The 18,626-nt window shown below is 48.0% G+C and overlaps 2 protein-coding genes and 1 non-coding gene across 4 annotated transcripts in view; 2 read left to right on the forward strand and 1 right to left on the reverse strand.

The window, feature by feature from the left end:
* The window catches only part of LIMD1 (LIM domain containing 1), a 30,342-nt gene extending 18,391 nt beyond the window's left edge, over positions 1-11,951 (forward strand). The window contains exons 3-8 of the mRNA XM_061464570.1: positions 2,805-2,872; positions 3,972-4,034; positions 5,476-5,606; positions 6,618-6,669; positions 7,504-7,572; positions 8,477-11,951. Coding sequence (XP_061320554.1) covers positions 2,805-2,872; positions 3,972-4,034; positions 5,476-5,606; positions 6,618-6,669; positions 7,504-7,572; positions 8,477-8,614 — 521 coding nt within the window. The 3' untranslated portion in view covers positions 8,615-11,951. The remainder of the gene's footprint in view (positions 1-2,804; positions 2,873-3,971; positions 4,035-5,475; positions 5,607-6,617; positions 6,670-7,503; positions 7,573-8,476) is intronic.
* Positions 11,952-15,540: 3,589 nt separating this feature from the next.
* TRNAR-ACG (transfer RNA arginine (anticodon ACG)) lies at positions 15,541-15,613 on the reverse strand. The gene has a single exon. It is a non-coding gene; the product is annotated as a tRNA-Arg (tRNA).
* Positions 15,614-15,941: 328 nt separating this feature from the next.
* The window catches only part of SACM1L (SAC1 like phosphatidylinositide phosphatase), a 30,692-nt gene continuing 28,007 nt past the window's right edge, over positions 15,942-18,626 (forward strand). For both annotated transcript variants that reach the window (XM_061464571.1, XM_061464572.1), the window contains exon 1: positions 15,942-16,047. In XM_061464571.1, coding sequence (XP_061320555.1) covers positions 15,995-16,047 — 53 coding nt within the window. In that variant the 5' untranslated portion in view covers positions 15,942-15,994. The remainder of the gene's footprint in view (positions 16,048-18,626) is intronic.

The raw sequence follows: 18,626 nt of genomic DNA on the forward strand, positions 1-18,626 counted from the left end.
AGGCTGAGAGCTGCAGAGTCTGTTTGCATGCACCACTCCCATGGTGGCTGCAGGGCAGCTCATGACTCGTGGTGGTTTTGGCACATTTTCTCTTCACTTCTGCCAGGGGCTCAGAGGGATTCATGGAGAGGAGCAAAAAAAATAGTCAAAATGACCACCTCTTCCCCCCAAAAATAATGAAATCATCCCCCCCTTACCTCAAAGTGCTGTTGGTGTCAGCACCTCTTGTTCATGGGCCCATATTACACCGACAGCCAAGTTATGAACCCTTTATAAAGGGGTTTATACCTCGACTGAACGAGTAGCCCAGACAGAGCACAGCTTCTCTGAAGGGCTGTTGCCATCAGTCTTAACCTGCTAATGTCATGGGGTTAAAAATACACCGGGTGCAGAATGGCTGGTAAATGCTTTTTTTGTCACGGCGCAAGAATGACCGTGGTGGCAGTGATCCAAACCTCTTCCCTCCTGCTGGAACGGCTTCCCTTCTGCTCATGCACCAGCCAGGGCCTTCATCCAGGGAAGCATCTCCTCATTGCGTAGCTCCATGTGTACGTTTTTCATCACCACTGCAGGCTTGTCTGTAAGGAGAGACATTGCATCCAGGTGGAAGGTCACTCTTGCACTAAAAAGGAGCCCACGCTACCATGTCATTTAAAATCAAAGTCAAATGGGTTTTGGTTTTCATTTTTAGGAGCCAAATCCCAATTTAAATCAGCAGGAGATTTTTGGGGGACTTCATGCTGCATTAGACTAGTTGTTAACTCACTTATGACTACCATTGACAAGGGTGCTGCAAGTCCCACATATCCCCACGCCTCTCCTTCCCCTCTCAGAAACTGAGACTCTGCAACTGGTGGTGAGCGTGCCAGGCTAACCTGTGCATGGGCATGTACGCAGGAGGGGGACTTTATACAAGGGAATGTAGGGACATGACAAGGGGAATGGCTTTAAATTGACAAGAAGCTCCTGCATAAGAGTCAGAATAAGTGAGGTTGGAAAAGAGCTTTAAGCTCATCTAATCCAACTGTTCCCCAGCACTGCCAAGGCCACCACTAACCCATGGCACTGAGGCCTCGTCTCCACTCTGTGTGAACACTTGCAGGGACGGTGACTGCAGCCCTGCCCTGGGCAGCCTGGTCCAATGCCTGAGCACCCTCTGGGGAAGGAATTGTTCCTCAGCTCCATCTAAACCTGCCCTGGGGCAGCTTGAGGTCGTTTCTTCTTGTCCTGTCCCTTGTTCCTTGGGAGCAGAGACCGACCCCACCTCACTACAACCTCCTGTCAGGCAGTTGTAGGGAGCGATCAGGTCCCCCTGAGCCTTCTCTTCTCCAGCAGAATGTGCAAACCATTCTGCATGTGCAAACTGGAGCTGGTTCCTTGACAAACACGCTGCCACGTCCTCCACCTGCCGTGCTGCTGAGCCCTGGGCAGGGCACTGAGAGCTGCTGCTGGAATGTTGGTCTGGCTGAATTCACTGACAAAGCTTTATAGCTCCTCTGGAGCATCTCCATTTCCCGAGGAGCAGCGGGAGCTGTTTCACAGCCTGGGAGTGCCCTCTGGTGTGCACAGGAGACAGTAAAGATTGTAGTTTATGAAATGGTTTCACTTGGCTTTCTCCTTTTCTTAAAGCTTTGTAACCAGCGTGGTTATTTGTTGAAGGCTGCCAGGTATGTACATGCCATGAGGCACCAAGATGTGCCCTCCAGACCCATCCGGTGTGCCATAAGCATTTATACACCCAGCAGTCAATGGTCACTTTATGATACATGCCACGTGTAGCATATCAAGCAGGAAGCTTTTGATGTCTCAGTTCCTGTTTCCTTCCAGCAATGCCTGGCAGGTCCCAAAACCAGCCTGCAGCAGGTCCTGCTCCTGCTGTTCCCAGGCAGTGCCTCCAGGCGTGTGTTTAGGGCTCCTTGACCAAGCAGCACAAGCAGAGCCACTCCAGTGCTAGGCTGCATTCAAACCCCTGGCTGAATAGGGAGGCTGGGCTGCAAAGAGGTAAGAGCAGCTTTTTATGAGCAAACAAAACCTACCCCATTCCTCTAAGAGGAAGCACTCAGAAGAAGTGGTGGCATCATGAGCAAACGTTTGCCATAGTTAGTGAACTGAAAGCAGACAGTGAATGTGAGGCATAAACACAAAAGCTACAGCAAATATAAGTCTTCCCATATGTAGAATTCTTTCTTGGAACAGCTTTGTCATCCTGTCTCTGTTACCAAAACTCTGGTTTGAAAAAAACCCACTCATTTAAATGGTTTCCAGCTTTTGTTGGCAGCTACAGTGACAAAGGTGCTGGTGGGGAGCAGAGGAGCATGTTGAGGTACCTGGTGCTGCACTCTGATGTGTGTAGACTGGGTGGTTGGGTATTCCAGTGTCTTACCTGGCACCTTCTAGAGGAACAGCTAGGTGTGACATTCTAAGGGACAATGTCACGTATGGACCACACACTTCATGCCTCTTTGTCTTTCCTCTTTGCTTGTCTCCTGGTGTGTTTTCCAGTGTGAGTACCCTCATCTGCTTTTGCCAGGTTATTTTGTGTTATGATCTGCCAGGAGGTGCTCCAGGTTTGCAAACCAACCTCCTCCTGCCCACAGGTGGGACTGCTGCCTGGATCCAGCCATCCATGTTCATCAGCCAGCAGAAGAGGAGGCTGGGAAGAGCATGCTAGGGTTGGATGCTCTTCTCCAGCTGTGCCATGCTCAAATGTCTTCATGGTTGTTTGCTTCTCAGCAGTCAGTTTTTGCTCACATTTTCTCCCTGCTTTCTGCTGACCTTTCTCTTCTGTGTTTTTTTTTTCTCAGGTCGAAAGCTGAGGGGAAAAGCTTTTTATTTTGTCAATGGGAAGGTGTTCTGTGAAGAAGATTTCCTGGTAAGCACACAGCTGACCCTTGTGCTGGTACATCTCAGCCTCCCCAGCAGACATGCAGCCTTTCTGCCTCAGCTTTGCCTGGGTTTCACGCAACTCTAGTCCAGCATCCTGCCTGGTCCTTCTGCTCCACCACCTGCCCAGGGCCAGCTCCAGCCATGGTGACTGCCCACCTGTCCCTGGAAGTGTCCAAAACCTGTGTAGACGAGGCCCTCAGTGACATGGTTTAGTGGTGGCCTTGGCAGTGCTGGGGTAAAGGCTGGACTTGATGATAAAAAGCCATATGCCCTTCTAGCCCTGAGTCCTGATAGATTAAGCCTTCATTGAAACTTAGAAAAGTCATCTTTGCCTACTTATTGGGTAAGTCTAGGGATTTCTGTGAGAGAGAGTTAATCTTTGCTCTCATCAGTCTATGTTACACAGGCTGAAAATTGAAAGATTGGCTAAATGCATCCAAAATACTTAATTTTTCCAGTTTTCATGTCTACTATTCAGACAGGACCAAAACCTCAGACAGATGTTGTGTTGTGTTCAAGGTGCATGTTGTGGACGTGACAGGCAGTTCCGTACCATTTATACCTCGGCAACAGCAGCAACATGTTGCTCTGAGCCAGACTCGATTGTTACCCTAACAGGGAGCTGGGACAATAACATGGACCTTGGAGAAGCTTCAGTAGACTTATAACAGTGAAAAAAGAGGAAGAATTTGGCTTATGAGCCTATAAAAATAGATATTGTGATGTGAATACGTGATAAACACAAGCTCCTGGCTTATAGATTCAAATGGTCAAATAAGCATGTAGATCTTATTAGTAAATGCTTTGTTTGCACGTGCATTTATGGTATTTATTTATACACTTAATTAAACTTAAATTTAGAGCTTAGAAGTTGCAGGAATTCATACTCCTTATGAATACTGGAAGTCTGGTGTCTCCATAGGTTATTTTCTGGGGACCCATGCGGAGCTTTCCATATACTGAAAAAAGCACTGGAAAGTTTAGCTTGTGTATGGAATACAGGAAAGGGCCATGCAAATAACACCCCACAATGTGCTGTTGCTTATGCTCGACTACCCTTGTGAAATTAATTTTTGTCCTTGCAGTATTCTGGTTTCCAGCAGTCAGCTGACAGATGCTTCATTTGTGGTCATTTGATAATGGACATGGTAAGTGATAATTGCTTTAGGAGACAAAAAAAAATCTAACAGCTTTTTGGAAGAATGCACCAAAGCCAAAATATATTCATAGCCAGTAGTGTCTGTTATCATCTGGGAGTCTGCCCAATGGGCGACTGGTAGCAGAAAGAAAATTCACTCATTGTTTTGCTGACCTTTGCAAGGAAGTGAAGCTGTCATCCACCTGTGTATGGTGCAGAGGCTTTGCTCTGCCTGTTTTCAGTGCATGTTAAAAGCAGAGCCTTTGGCTCTTTCATACTGTTTTGGGCTTCCCTGGGCAGTGTATTGCATGATCCTGTCGATGCTTCCTGCTTCAAAGGGCTCCCTTGCTGTGGGGCATCAGTGTGGCTCTGCTGAGCCTGTCTTTCCTGTAGTCAACCTGGCTTCCCATGTGCCTTCAGGATAAAGCTACTGTCTTGTCTTGGTTTTTGTGGGTGCTGATACTCTGGGAAACAGGGTTGACCCAGAATATGTGATCCAGACCTCAGTTTAGATCTGCATGCGTCCTTGCAAACTCTTCAGTGGGTGCATGGACATCCTGCTGCAGCAGGCAGTTCTTGTTAGCCTAAAACAGGTACCATCCATTCAACATGTACACAGAGTGGGTCATGGCTCAGCACTGCTCTTTAGCCAGCACTGGGCAGCATTCAGCCATGATCTGAGTGATTCAGGGGGAGATAAATCTGTGATCGTGTAGCTGGGGGTGTAAAACTACAACTGAGGCAAAGAAAGGAGGAATTCCTGGGTGGTCAGCTCACAGCATGCCCTCCAGGGTTGTCTAATGCTTATCTTTCATTATCTTTGCTTGCCTGCTTACCCTGGAAAGCATTACAACTGGAAAAGCTCTTTTATACTCCAAAGGCTCATCACTCAGCGGATGAGCCATGGTATTCCAAGTAGTAATTGCTGCCCCAAAGCCAGCAGGTGAATTGCAGCTGTTGATCTTAACAGTTTCCATAGACTGTGTAGATTAGGAAGCCAGGCAAAGCTCTTTGATATCTAAGGAACCATGAAAACCTAGCAATAGTATTTGTTTCAGCCTCCCATGGAGAGTATAGAGATGTATTTCCTTTTGTTGGCCAGGTATGTCTTGCCTTGTGATCCTGCTACATACTCTCCACCTGTTGGCTTTGGAAATTATTTTCTTTGCTTTAAAATCTATCACTTCTATCCTTTGCAATGCTAAATGCCTTGACTGAGACTCTAAATTGTTTTCTTACCCATGCTAATAATTCATTTCACTGGAACCAGGTGATATATACTGATTCCAGCTGCCCTTTCCATCCTTCTTAACTCATGTTACAGATGAGGTGCCTGAAAAGAGACACAGCCCTGCTGATGAACATGCAGCCTGGTATAAAGCTGTGTATTTGTTATTTTCACCTTTACTGGCTGTTCACATGCATTTTTCCTGTTTCTTGGTTTGTTGCAGATCCTGCAGGCTCTAGGGAAATCATATCATCCAGGCTGCTTCCGATGCGTGGTCTGTAATGAGTGTCTGGATGGTGTGCCATTCACTGTAGACTCTGAGAACAAAATCTACTGTGTCAGAGATTACCACAAGTAAGGACAAAATAGCAGAGATGCTCCTATCAACAAGCCTCTAATTCAGCTTTTCAGCTAGTTAGGACGTGTGGATTAGTAAAATAGGGCCAGGTTAGAAGGTACAAGTTTGAAGTTAGGGTTAGACCCTAGAAATTCCAGGTGTTTCTCTTCTTGTCCTGCCATTGACTCCTGTGTAACTCTGAGGAAGCCGTTTATCCCCTGGGCTTCAGCTGCCCTTCTGCAAAGCAGACACAGTGAGGAACAGTGGTCAGGAGGTGTTCAGTGATGTCAGAAGTTAGTCTGCTCTAAAGTAAGACTGTGAATGCCTGTGGAAATCAACGTGAGTTACTTTTTGAGTAGCTGAAGGGCTGAGTTTGCATGTAAAGAATCACCACTGAACCCGCAAAGCAGAACTTTAATCCAGCTCCAAATTCAACAGCTGATAAATCCACTTAAAATCATTTGTCATTTAGGCAGTAAAACAAAAAGGCAGTGCTCTTTGCTGGTAGTTACTATATTAGAGCTGCATACATTTTGAGTGTCCTTCTGGTTTGCTTTGCTCAGTTTTCTTAAGTCTTGCCCAGGCAGCTCCTGGAACTAGTCTGTGTTGGGCCAAGAGGAGAGTTGCCTCCATGTGCCACTGTTGTTCTGAAATGATATGCATTGCAATGTTATTTATTTATCATACGATGTTGTGTTCTGATGTGTTTCTCTGGGGATGGGTCCTGCTCGGTTTCTCCTCATTTTCTCTTCCAAATCTCGCAGTAGCAGCCAAGAATTTTACAGAGGGGTGGTTGTTTTTTCTGGCACTGAGTGTAAAAGATAAGGTCTCTTTTTGCCTGATTGAGCAACATGTGCCAAGCATTGCTTACAATGAATGCTAACATGAATTTATGATCTTGGGATGCAAAGCTTTCCTGTGGATAAGTTAGTTGCAGCTGCAGCTTTTTATCATATCGCTGACAACACACAGGCCTCTCTTTTTATGTTGATCCATAACTTGCCTTCAATTTCTCGTTGCTTTTCCAGAGTTTTAGCCCCAAAATGTGCAGCATGTGGACTTCCCATTCTGCCCTCCGAGGTGAGAGCCTTTTAATGCATGTCCCCTCAAGGGAGGAAGCATCATGTCTCAGGTCTTGTTCTCTTTCACACTTGACCCTGTGTCAAGGCAAATATACTTGTGGATGGGGAGAGATGATCGCTTCCCCCAAAGTGCAACCTTTTGACCCGAGCTATTATGCTGTTGTTGAGATGTGACCTTTCTTTTGTTCTTGCTGGGCCAGGCTGCTTTTTCCATCTCCTGCAGGATTGTACTGCTGCTAGTTTTATGTCCAGGATACCCTTCCTTCATGTCAATAAATGCTGGTGGCACTCATGAATGACATGTGTGACCCCTCAGGGACCAACTCATTTTAATACTTTGAGGAGATGAATCTTGGGCAAAACTAATTGAAAATGCTGAGAAATGTGATATATTGAAATTACCAAATCAATATGCATAGATTCACAGGAAATTTGGGGTTAGGAGGGACCTTAAAGCTCATCCCGTTCCAACCCCCTGCCACAGGCAGGGACACCTTCCACTAGAGCAGGTTGCTCCATCCCCATCCAACCTGGCCTTGAACACTGCCAGGGATGGGGCATCCATAATGTGTGATTTGAGATAGATGCGACTGTTAAACAGAGAGAATTTTACATTTCTGGTGTTGCATTTTAGAGGATATCTACAGTCAGTCAGTGATGAAGCTTTACTGTAAAATTAACTGCAGGTGGCAGGATTTATTTGGGGTGTCTAACCAGCAGCCCACATTCATTTCCTCGACATTCCCATCGTTGCAGGAAGCAGTCAACAGAGTGCATGTGTCAGATCCTGCTGCAATCTTTTGTAATTACTCTTTCGCTTGAATGCTTGCAGGGGTCTGATGAGACCATTCGGGTTGTGTCCATGGACAAGGATTACCATGTGGAATGTTATCACTGCGAGGTAGGTCAGCAGCTTTTCAGGAAGTGAGCACTTAATAGTGATAACTACTTTTACTTTTAAGATAGAAATAAATCTGCTGCCTTCCAATGGCCATTCAAACCTTGCATTATGTGTCCTTCGTATCAGTGGCTGAGAAATGTCCCGTTGAGTACAGATGTTTTTGCAATTTCATTTGCTATCCATAAAGTTATGGGCAGCTTATTTGTTAATGAAGGAAATGTAGTGACTTAATAAGGTTTATTGCTGGCTTTCAGAAGCCTTGAGCTCCAGATCACATTAGTGTATCTGATTTCCAAGTCAGATTGTTCAAAAGTGCTAAAGTGATGAGTGATCCTGTGTGGTATAAGTTACCTTTAGTCTCCTGGGAAATGAATGTGTCATTGGGGCTGGAGAAAGGATATGGCTGCACAAAAAGTCCTAAGAGATGCCAGCTCTTAAACACCATTTGGTCTTTGTGCAGAGCTTGTCAGAGAGCCTTCATATTCTGCTGTGAATTAAAATAAAGAGATGTCTTCTTTCACTGTGCTCATAATGCAGTGAAAAGAGGCTGTGTCTCAGCAGGCTGGTTTCACATCACTACTGCTGCAATTAAGGTAATGCGAAGAGGTGAATCCTACCCCAGAGTGTAAGGAGACACGAGCATGTTTAAAATACATAGGGTTGCACCTCTCCACAAGATAAAGCTTATTCAATAAGGCTACTTAATACAAATGGGTACATGGCTGCCCCTCAAAATGCGTGTGTCAGATGCTTTCCTTCTCATGGCACATGTTGGACTTACTAAGAAGGAGCTGTTGGGTGGGTGTCTTCTGTCCTTGTCACAGAATCACATTCCTGGAAGCCAGACCCCAGCTGACACTGGGAGATGAACATATGCTCTCATAATTTGAGCTTCTCTTTGCAGGACTGTGGACTGGAACTGAACGACGAGGATGGGCATCGCTGTTACCCACTAGATGAACACTTGCTTTGTCACTCCTGTCATCTGAAACACATAGAGAACGGCACAATGCCAGCAGCTGCATACCAGCACCACTACTAGCCTGCACGGCTGACATCAGAAAGCCAGGACAGAAGATGGTTACATGATCTCCCTCTCCCCACCCTCAGTTGGTTTCCTGTGCATGTTTTTCACCAGTCAATGATGTTCCTGCAAAAGGATATGAGAGATTTTAGCTGGATTCCCAGGGGTTTTATGCTTGTGAGTTCCAGCTGTATCAAACCAGGTCTACTTGACCAAGAATGTGGTGTGTTACCTAAACTGGTTTACTTCTACGTGCCTTTTTCTGCTGTCTGGAGATTCCTCTTAGCTCCTTGTGGAAGATTCTTCAGTGAAAGCACAATTTGCTGTCGTGCCTATGAACTCAAATGGTGCCATGCACAATTAAAAAGCCGGAGGCTGGCTTGTCTGTCTGCCTGCCTGCCTGATGGGGACATCGCATCGGTCTTACATTAAGAATTTCCTGAGAAGCACATTTCATCAGATTCCCTGAAGGACATCAACCTTTTAATACCAGATTTTAGACACTCTCTTTTTATTAATTCTTTAGGAAAAGACAAGAAAGGGGTCTGTGCAAAATGGATCACTCAGACCTTTCAGTTAATTCCCAGGTATCGAGCCTGGCTGTAAAAACACCAACTCTCCAAGCACGAATCAGGTGTGCTGGCTGGCAGCTGGAGGCCAACATCCCATTTCAAATAGAACAGAAGACTGGAGCAAGCTAGGCTGAGCTACCACGATGACTTGGAGTTCTGGGCTTGCATGTCAGCATGATACACAGGGGCCAGCCTACTGTGTCTGAGTGAAGGGTGGATCATGTTTGGAAAGGAAAGGTCGGGATGCTGAAAGTGTGGACATGGGGGAAATCCATCTTCATTCCCATTTGCAGAGCAAATGCTCTCCCTACAGAGACACTTGCCTGAGTTTCCCAGTTGGTCCCCACAGCTCAGCCCCTGGGCTGGTCACTCATTTCCATGGTGTTTACCCAGCACAAAGCCATTTCATAATGGTGCTTATTTAGAGCTCGAGGTCCTTATGGAGGCTTTGTTTCACGGGGATTTAGAGCCCAGCTCCACAAGCTGTACTCAGATGAGTATGTTGGTATAAACAAATGTGCTCCCATGAATAACAACAGCTTATATGAGAGAGGGATTAGAGTTTGGCCCTTGCTCTCTAAAGCAGAAAGGCAAATCGTTTCTCTTTTTGACCCCTGCTCAAAGGAATGTGCTCCCCCAGTTTGTGTTACCTAGGTGATAGATGTGCCTGCAGGGCATGCTCTGTAGGTGCCAAAGCTGTGCAGCCCCTCATGTACAGGTACAAAGTTTTTCTTTGAGGAAAAGCTCTTAATTTAAAGCCTCAGGTTCATTTGGGGTTCTTAGTTACCCTTTCTAGCATATTGTGTTGAGTTAAATTGTCATCTGTCTATGCTAAAGATGTAAATTTGGTTCTGACTGGCAAGAAGATGACATTCTTGAAGATCTTTTTAGTGAAGAAACTACAATAAATTAGCTGAGCAGTGGCACTGGGACTCCAAAAATGAGCCTGTGCTGAGAACCCACCATGGTTCAACCAGACCTCTTTATCAGTAGCATACACGTAGGTGCTTGAACATCACACCATGTAGTCAGACTGACTCCCTCGTGTGCCCACCAGGAGCAGCTCAGGTGCTGGGTAGCCACAAGCTGCCTGACTGCTAATACACACCACGGGCCTTCAATGTGTGTGGTACAAAATGCTGTGCTAAGTATTAAATGGTAAAACAAATGGAGACCAGTGACCTGTTAGCACCCTCCAACACGTCTGTATGGCTTGCCTTGGCTGAAATGTGAACATCCCAAACTGCCCACGCCTCAGGAAGCTTTGGCATGGAGTTTGATGAGACCAACAGGCTATGCAGCCTTCTGCCCCATCCAGCTGTAAGCACCTCTGCCTGCTGTTATTGCTGTTGGGGATGGCAGCACACATCTGGAGGTCAGTCCTGTGCTGGGAACTACCAGGAGCTCCAGCTTTGATGTAGCTTGGCTCTGCAGCCCATCAGTAAGAGACCGAGAGCTCAAGAGTGGAAACTTCTCCAGTGCAGTGTATGTGGCCCTGGGGCATATTTATCTTTGGAGAGTTGTACATGTGATTTAAGAGGGGGTAAAATTGACCCCAAATAAGGCCTTAAATTTAGATTCCAAATGCTGCGTAGTGAGGGATGGGAGCAGGTTTCAAGGTGTGACTGTGCTCTTAGGACTGTCAGAAGGGACTGAGGTGGGACATAACAGCTGGTAAATAACTTATTCCCAAGCACGTGGGTCCTGTCCCTGAGCTTCCTTTGACAGCAAGGTATCAAAGTGGTTTCTGGAAGTGAGGTGGAAACAGCAGCCTTGGTCGCCCGTTACTGTCTGTGAGAGATCAGCTATTCTGTGGCTCATGGTTTTGATAGCTCTTGGGTTTTAGAGCATTTCCTGCCTTTGTTTTGGAAAGATCTGAAAACACCAATGGGACTGATGCTTTCTTTTTAGCTGCAGTTTAAACTGTGGCCTCGCTCTTGCACAACCCCAAAATTGCAGGAAAGAAGGGAGGATGGAGATGAGCCATTTTCCTTCATGGAAAGCCTCAAGCAACCTGTTTGTGGTGAGCTGTCTGGAGGAGCCCCCTTTGATCACTGGGAAGCTGCACTCACACAGTGTCTCCTTACTCCTGCCAGCCATAGAATCACAGACTGGTTTGGGTTGGAAAGGACCTTAAGATCATCCAGTTCCAACCCCCTGCCATGGGCAAGGACACCCCACACTAGATCTTGGGTGACATCAAGGCCCTGGCCAACCTGGCCTTGATCCATCCTGTATCCTTCAGCGCTGGGGAAATGAGGGCTGCCCTACTTTCAGTTTTGAGGTCCTGTGTAAATTATTAAGTGCCAGTGCTCTCTTTTCCTGTGTTTACAGAGCTAGAAACAACAGTGTGAAGCTACTGAAAATGGAGCATGTGAGCTTGTGGGTTTGAAGCTGAAGCATCTACTGCATTGCCCTGAGTGTACTGACTTGCTCCGCTTTTATCTTTGTCAGTTAGAATTCATTTAAGCTCATTATTTCTCCAAGGCTGTGGGTATCTTGAGTCCCTGTTGATTGTCCCCAGCTTGTCTCTGGCTCTGCAGCTGCTTGACAGTGGGTCTGGGATGTGGGAATCATAGAATCAGACTGGTTTGTATTGGAAGGGACCTCAAGATCATCCAGTTCCAGCCCCCTGCCACGGGCAGGGACACCACACATTAGATCAGGTTGCTCCAAGCCCCGTCCAACCTGGCCTTGAACACTGCCAGGCATGGGGCAGCCACAGCTTCTCTGGGCTGCCAGTTCCAGTGCCCAAAGAAGGGGTAAACTTCCCTGTGTTCCCTGCACAGGGAAGGCTTCTCCTCCTGACCCCTCCACCAGGAATCAGTGGAGCTGCAAGCCCTTGCTGCCTGTCTTCAGGCAGGCAGGTGGCTCAAGCTGGAGCTGCTTGGCTTTGTCCCCTCTGCAGAGGAGCTGCAGGAAAGGTGTTCAGTTCTGCCTGTCTCCTGGCTCATACACATTGGGTTCTGCATTGGGTTCCTATGAACCCTGCTGTCTATTTATTGAGGTGCTGAAGCATGCCATGAAAAGTTAGTCCTGTTTCCTCCCCCAGAGTGCTTTTCTGGCTGGTTTTACGGCATGGGACCCCTGAAAGTCCCATTGTGCTGGTAATGAGCAATTCACATGCAAATAGTTACTCAAGTGAATTCCCTGGAACTTGCTTTCAGGAGCCAGAGCTTAATAGATTTTTTTTTTCCCCATTCAGATCATGCTGTTAACACAAAACCTCATTTGAATAGGTTTTTTTTTTTTTGCATAAAAGCTGGTGAAAAGGCCTAGCTATAGACATTTGTGTGTGGTTTAAAACGTAAGAAACACGTGTTCTAGTGATTTAGGAAACTGGTATTAAACACAGGGAGCAGCAGTGTCAGGCAGGCTGTGAGGAGCATCTGATGAGGTTTGTGCCTCCTTCTGAGTTTTGCTTGGGGGCTTTTAAAATGTTTTCCCAGTCTTCCAGGGTTTAAATGATTTTATTTGTAGATCTTTTGACTACAAAGTGAATGGCTCCTTGGGCTGGAAATGGTGGAATTTAATCGGCATTGGGCCTTGAAAGGGGGAAAATGGACTTGGAAAGAGTGGGTATGGGTCTGGCTGGCTGTTCAAAAGACAGGGTTATCTTTGGCTGCGGAGAGGAAGAAGTGATTATCTTCCAGTGCTTTCTCCTTGCGCTGATGTTAGCAGGTATTTGACATCCCTGAATTTCCATGTTTGGGCCTGTCCATAAGTGCTGCTGGGACCTCCACCTCTGTCCTGTGAGTTGACAGCCCTGAGGGGAATCACAGGCACATGCTTCCTGATGAATTCAGTCCTTATTTTGCTCTTCCCTGGAAATTTGACCACCTTCTTATTTCAGCAACAGCAAACCTGGGGCCTTGCTTAAAGGGAAACTGATACACGCTTTGACCTCCACATTGCCTGAGTATCATCATACGTACAGGGACTCTGTACTCTGCTGCTGTTGCTAAGAGAATCACAGGAAGAGCTCCATTTGCATTCAATTTCCAGTCCCACTGGAACCAGTAAGGCTGCACATGTACATGAAGATCTATGTGTGTGCATGGATCAGTACTGGATCAGGGGCAGAGTGGTGTTACTACAGATGAGGCATATCTGAGGATGAATCTGCGGCAGTGTAAGAGTGGCCTTGAAATGACCACTGGAATGGACTGTCAGCTTTTCTGTTTGATAAACAGTATGGTCTGCAGCTCTGAGGTGCACAGAGAAAGGATGTGAAGGACTTGCTTTTGGTTACCATATTCCTGGACATTTATTAGAGGGGGTTTTAAGGGGAAACACACTTCCATACACTGGTCTGGACCATTCTTCTCCCATGCCAGCCTTGGCTGCGTGCTCTGTGTTCACTTTTGGGGTGGTGTGTGCTGTTGTGTCTGTGCACATGGAAGTGAGAGCCCTGCCTTTCATACCTCTGTGCTCATGCCAAGTGCCTGTAGATGCATTTTGAGCAACTTTCTGTGTATGAGCATAAGGACAAGTTGACCCAGCCTGCATCACTGGGGAAACATCTCTGGAGTCAGTACCTGCGGGCAGGGAAGGCCTATGACCAGATCCACATCCCTTTTCCCCCGTCCTCTGAGGCCTGTGTGTCACTGGGAGAAGCTGGGAGGGTGTTTGTGTTTCTCATCACATAATGTTTGTGTGTTCATTCTTCTTTTCCATTCCTGCACCCTGCCGTGAGCCCAGACAGAGCCTGGACCTGCTCACCCACCCTTTTCCTAAGGAGAAGCGGAGCAATAAAACCCCTCACCCTGCTTTCTTCCAGGGCAGCCAGAAGCTCACATAGCCATATGCAAGTTGAGAGATGGGAAGAAACTAGCTCCATGTGAACATACACGGCATAGAGCCCCACGAAGGCTGACCACAGGGATGCCCTGTGGAGCATCCACAGGTGGAGGGATGGCCAGGCTGCAGTTCCCAGCCCTGGTGGCACCAACCCTTGTCTCCACGCAGCAGGTCTGCGGAGCACAGCCAGACCTGGGTATGCTCTCACAGGCTGTGGCTTTCTGTATCCGGGAAGCAAATCCAGAGCCTGGCTTAATGATACTCAACGGTACTAATGATTTCATTTGTTTCCTTCAAAGCTCAGCTCCAGGAAAGAGTGTTTGAGGATTTGTGGTGGTGTAACTACCCTCAGCCACCTCTGAACACAGCCCTCTTCTCTGCTGTTACATATTTATAAAGGAATGAAGGCCGGCAGCGGGAGCTGTTGTGATTTTGGTGATTAAAGGCAATACGGTAAAACAATGGTAAAACAATGCTCAGCGTCAAGTCTTACCTAGAATGATGATTGCCATTGCACAGAGTCCTCAGGGAGGGAGTTATGCTGTGGAATGATGGTTTCTCAGCCTCTGCCTTCCTCCTGTCCCCCCCTCATTGGTAGCTGGAACAGGGACTGGTGGGAGAAACCTCCTCAGTGGGCATTTCCAGTCCTTCACAGGCCACTGGTCTTTGCTGCAGCCCCATTGGAGGCCATCCTGCTCCTGCATCCCGATGGGGAGACCTGGGTGTGAGGAGCTGGGGAGAGATGTGGCAGCAAGCTCCAGTCACAGCATGGGGGGGCTCCTTTGTGGCATTGGTGGGAATGGTTCCATAGGGGATTTTGGGGAGAGAGTTCCTGTGGCTCTGGGAGGTAGGTGGCCACGTGGTGCCCCATGGTCTTCACTGCTACCAGTGACTGTGACACCTTATAGAATCATAGAATCCCAGACTGGTTTGCACTGGAAAGGACCTTAAGATCATCCAGTTCCAACCCCATGCCTGAAGATGGGATGCTTGAGTGCTGATGGTCGAGCAGCACCAAGGAGCATGGAGCTATCGGCTAAAATGAAGCAAATATACAGGAGTGAAGTATACTTCAGGCTTCCCCCTCCTCAAGGCAAACTTCCCAAAACAAGGGGATCCTAAGGGTTGAAGGGACCTCTGGAGATCACCCAGTGCTACTTCACCTGCCAGGGCAGAGCCACCCAGAGTGTGTTACACAGGAACGTGTCCAGGAAGGCCTGGAATGTCTCCAGAGAGGGAATGATGCCCTGGGATGATACCCAGAGGGCTGGATCCAGTGGGAAACTGTCCAGAAGGCCTGCCCCATGCAGACCCCCAGATCTGGGGTGTCTCCGTAGGCCCATATGGACAGCAGCCCCTCCCACAGCAGCCTGTGTTAAGGGCTGCCACGGACACACACCTCTGTAACGCACATCCAACCCCGGGATGCTTTGTAGGGGTCTCCAGAGCACCCCAGATGTGCTGGGCACATAGGGAATGCCAGACTGGGTATATACAGGAGGCGGGAGGCTGCCCAAAAGCGGAGGGGGTGCAGGCAGCACCTCAGGGATGGAGTGAAAGAAAAAGAGCAGCCGAGCCAGCCAGGAGTCGAACCTAGAATCTTCTGATCCGTAGTCAGACGCGTTATCCATTGCGCCACTGGCCCTGCTCCGGGAACGGGTGCTGCCCACACACACTTAGGCCCCGCAGGGGGCAGCCAATTCAGCGTGGCCTCCTCACCTAAACCCCACCCTCTCGGGCGTGGCTTACCGCCGCGCTCGCGCACTGGCCAATCCCCGCCGCTTCCTGCAGCGCGTCACCGCTCCGGGGGCGGGGTCAGAGCGCGGCGGCTTAGCCAATCGTGGTGCGAGCCAGTCAGCCCAGGCCCGCCCCCTTCCCCTGCGGGCGGTGGCGGTGCTCGGTAGTGCTCCTGCGGCCGTTTGTCCTGCGTGGGGTTCCGTCCCTCAAGGCCGGGGACGCCTCAGTGTGGAGGGGAGGGAGCGGCCGGGAGTAGACGCGGAGCCGGGGACCGTAGGAGGGGCACCGAATGGCGACGGCGGCGGGAGCGGCGGCAGCGGCGGCCTATGCCAGCCTGAAGCTGTGAGTGACCCTCGGGGGGGGGGGGGGTGGTCTGTCACCGAGCGGAACCGGCCGTTGGGACCGCGGTCGCTTGTCCCTTCCCCTCACGGACCCGGTGTCCCCCGGAGCCCAGTGGCGGCTCGTTGTCTGGCCCGGCCCTCGCTAAGCGGGTGCCCCGGCCTGTCCCACCCCGCCTTGGGGCCTCCCCGGGGTGGGGTAGGACAGGCCGGGACAGCCGGGTCAGCGCGAAGGGCTTGGCCCGAGGCAGCGGCTGCGTGCGGCGGCCCGGAGCGGGAGGAGGAGGAGGAGGACTTTGGCCGTGGGTGCAGCTCCGCTCCGCTTTGACTGTCCATCTGATAGCACGGCAGCAGCGCAGCTCGGGTGTCGGTCTCGCTTCCCTCCGGGAGGCTGATGCGTGCGGGTGCTCGGTGTGCTGGGCGCGGTGCGCTGCCCTGAGCACCGCTGGGCTCACGGAGGAGGTGGTGGGGAGCCCCGGCTGCCGCCTGCTTCCTTCATAGGTGGTTGCTGTATACACCCGACCGCTGGTGCGAATGGAAAGCTTTGTGTGTGCAATGTTTCCTGCCCGCAGAAGGTTCTTTAGGTGTGCGTACCCATCAGTCTCTTACAGCACAGCTTTATTTTGGTGCCAGTTGATGATTTTGAACTTGTGGGACTCTCCTGTGTAGTGCCTACTGTGACTGCCCAAATAAATCCTTGTAAGCTTCTGGTGTAATTTATTTTCCTATTAAAACAAGGGGTTTAGGGGAGAACGTAACCCTTTGGGCTTGTACATTTGCTTCCTGCCTTTTACACAAGTGAAAGAAGTTGCATAACCAAAGCAATGCAAAGTTAAATCTGAAGATGCTGGCTGGATGAACCTTGTGAAAAGATGACTGGTTGGAACTGGATGATCCAGAGGTTCATCTGTAACTATTCTGTGATTCTACGTAGCTCTTCCTGACTGTCTGAAGCCAACAGTGAAATGTCCTTGTGTGTCCTAAAGGCGTTCCCAGGCTTCTGACCTCTAAATATTAGCTTGAAAGTGTCTAATTGAGTTACTGATGCCATTTTCAGGCAGCAGGATCTGAAAGTGATTTTTAAGCCTGATTTAACTGTACTTAATACTCTGTTAAGTTTCATTTGACAGTCATGTTTTGGATTCAGAGAAAACATCTGTAGGTCTTCCTTAGAGATCTGTATAAACAGTTTGTCATAACACCATTATCTGTTTAGAAATCACTGGGCTTCTTTCCTTATTTTGATTAGGTAGCTAAGTGAGGGTATACAGACACTGAAGACGATTTGAGGAGTAAGATCCTCAGGGATGGTTGAAAGTCTTGCTTATTTGGCAGAAAGCTCTTTTTTTCCTCTTGTCACCTAAACAGTGTTTGTCTTTCTTTAAGCTGAACTTGCGATCTTTTTACCTGCAGAGAAGAAAAGGCAAGGTGTATGAGTTGTGTGACTTGCAATGCAGTCATTCCTACTGAGAGTCTCTTTAAGTAAAAGCACTTCTCTGCATACAGGCTGGTAAAGAATTGTCTCATTTAAAGTTTAATCATCACTAAAAGTAAGCTTTGATCTATTTAGAACGAGGCTGTCTCAAATGTAGATAACGTGAGATTTTTTGCTTTATAAACCTGAAAACAGAATTGTTTTGCTTTCTGCAAAATGGGCTTTTCTTCCTGTTATTACAGTAAGCATCATAATGCCTATAGACTTTCTACCAAGCGTTTTAAGATACAGGACCGTGACTTGGGTGATGAGTCACCCTTACCAGTTGGCAAGGTCAAAGGAGAATGTTGTTCTGAGAGATCCAGGCTAGACTGCAGTGTGAGGGTTTAGTGGTGACAATGTTTTGGGGTTTTAACTGACTTCTCTTTCTCTCTATGAAAAGGTCAGATTCTGCAGCTCACCTCCTCTGGGTGGTCTGGTGGCCCTGTGTGGAGCTTCACTGCTTGTAGTGCTCCGCAGGGTCCCATTCGGTACATTCAGTACCAGATCCTAGCTCTCAATGCAAACCTTGTGTTTTCCATGTTATCAAAAGTAGTGACTCAAGCCTTGACCAGTGTCATCACTGACGTTCAGGTGATACCAGTAAAAATACTGATGTCTGATGTCTAATGTCTGCACTGCTGTTGGCGCTAATTGTGTTACACCAGCAGTTACTAGGGAGAACTGCTAACCTAAAAACTGTTACCCATAGATCTCATCTATGTCACTGCTATTCTTACTTAGCTGCTTCTTGTAGCCTCAGGAACAAGTTGTAGATTCAAGCAGCTATTACAGGTAGCAAGCTACTGGATGGTAGTAAAGCTACCAGTCCAATTCACTAGTAATTTTGAGAGAGGTCCAAAAGTAGAACTTGTCTTTGTCTTCTTTTGTTTCTTGTTCTCTAAACTGAGTTTGGATAATACTTCTAGAAACAACAGTATGCATCCTTTTTTTCTTGCTGAACTAAGTGGCTTTCACAGTGAAGCTCAGGGATGTTGTCTGAGGAGGGCATTAACTTGTGCAGTAAATTATTTGTCATCTTAAGCAAAACCTAACTGGGAATAGCCATTATAAAGCTATGCCTTTAATCCATGCCTTTTTTTCTGGTA

The sequence above is a fragment of the Pezoporus flaviventris genome, unplaced genomic scaffold, assembly GCF_033815535.1.
Source record: "Pezoporus flaviventris isolate CSIRO_AGI_PZ_B2104156 unplaced genomic scaffold, CSIRO_AGI_Pfla_v1 ptg000037l, whole genome shotgun sequence".
NCBI lineage: Eukaryota > Metazoa > Chordata > Aves > Psittaciformes > Psittacidae > Pezoporus > Pezoporus flaviventris.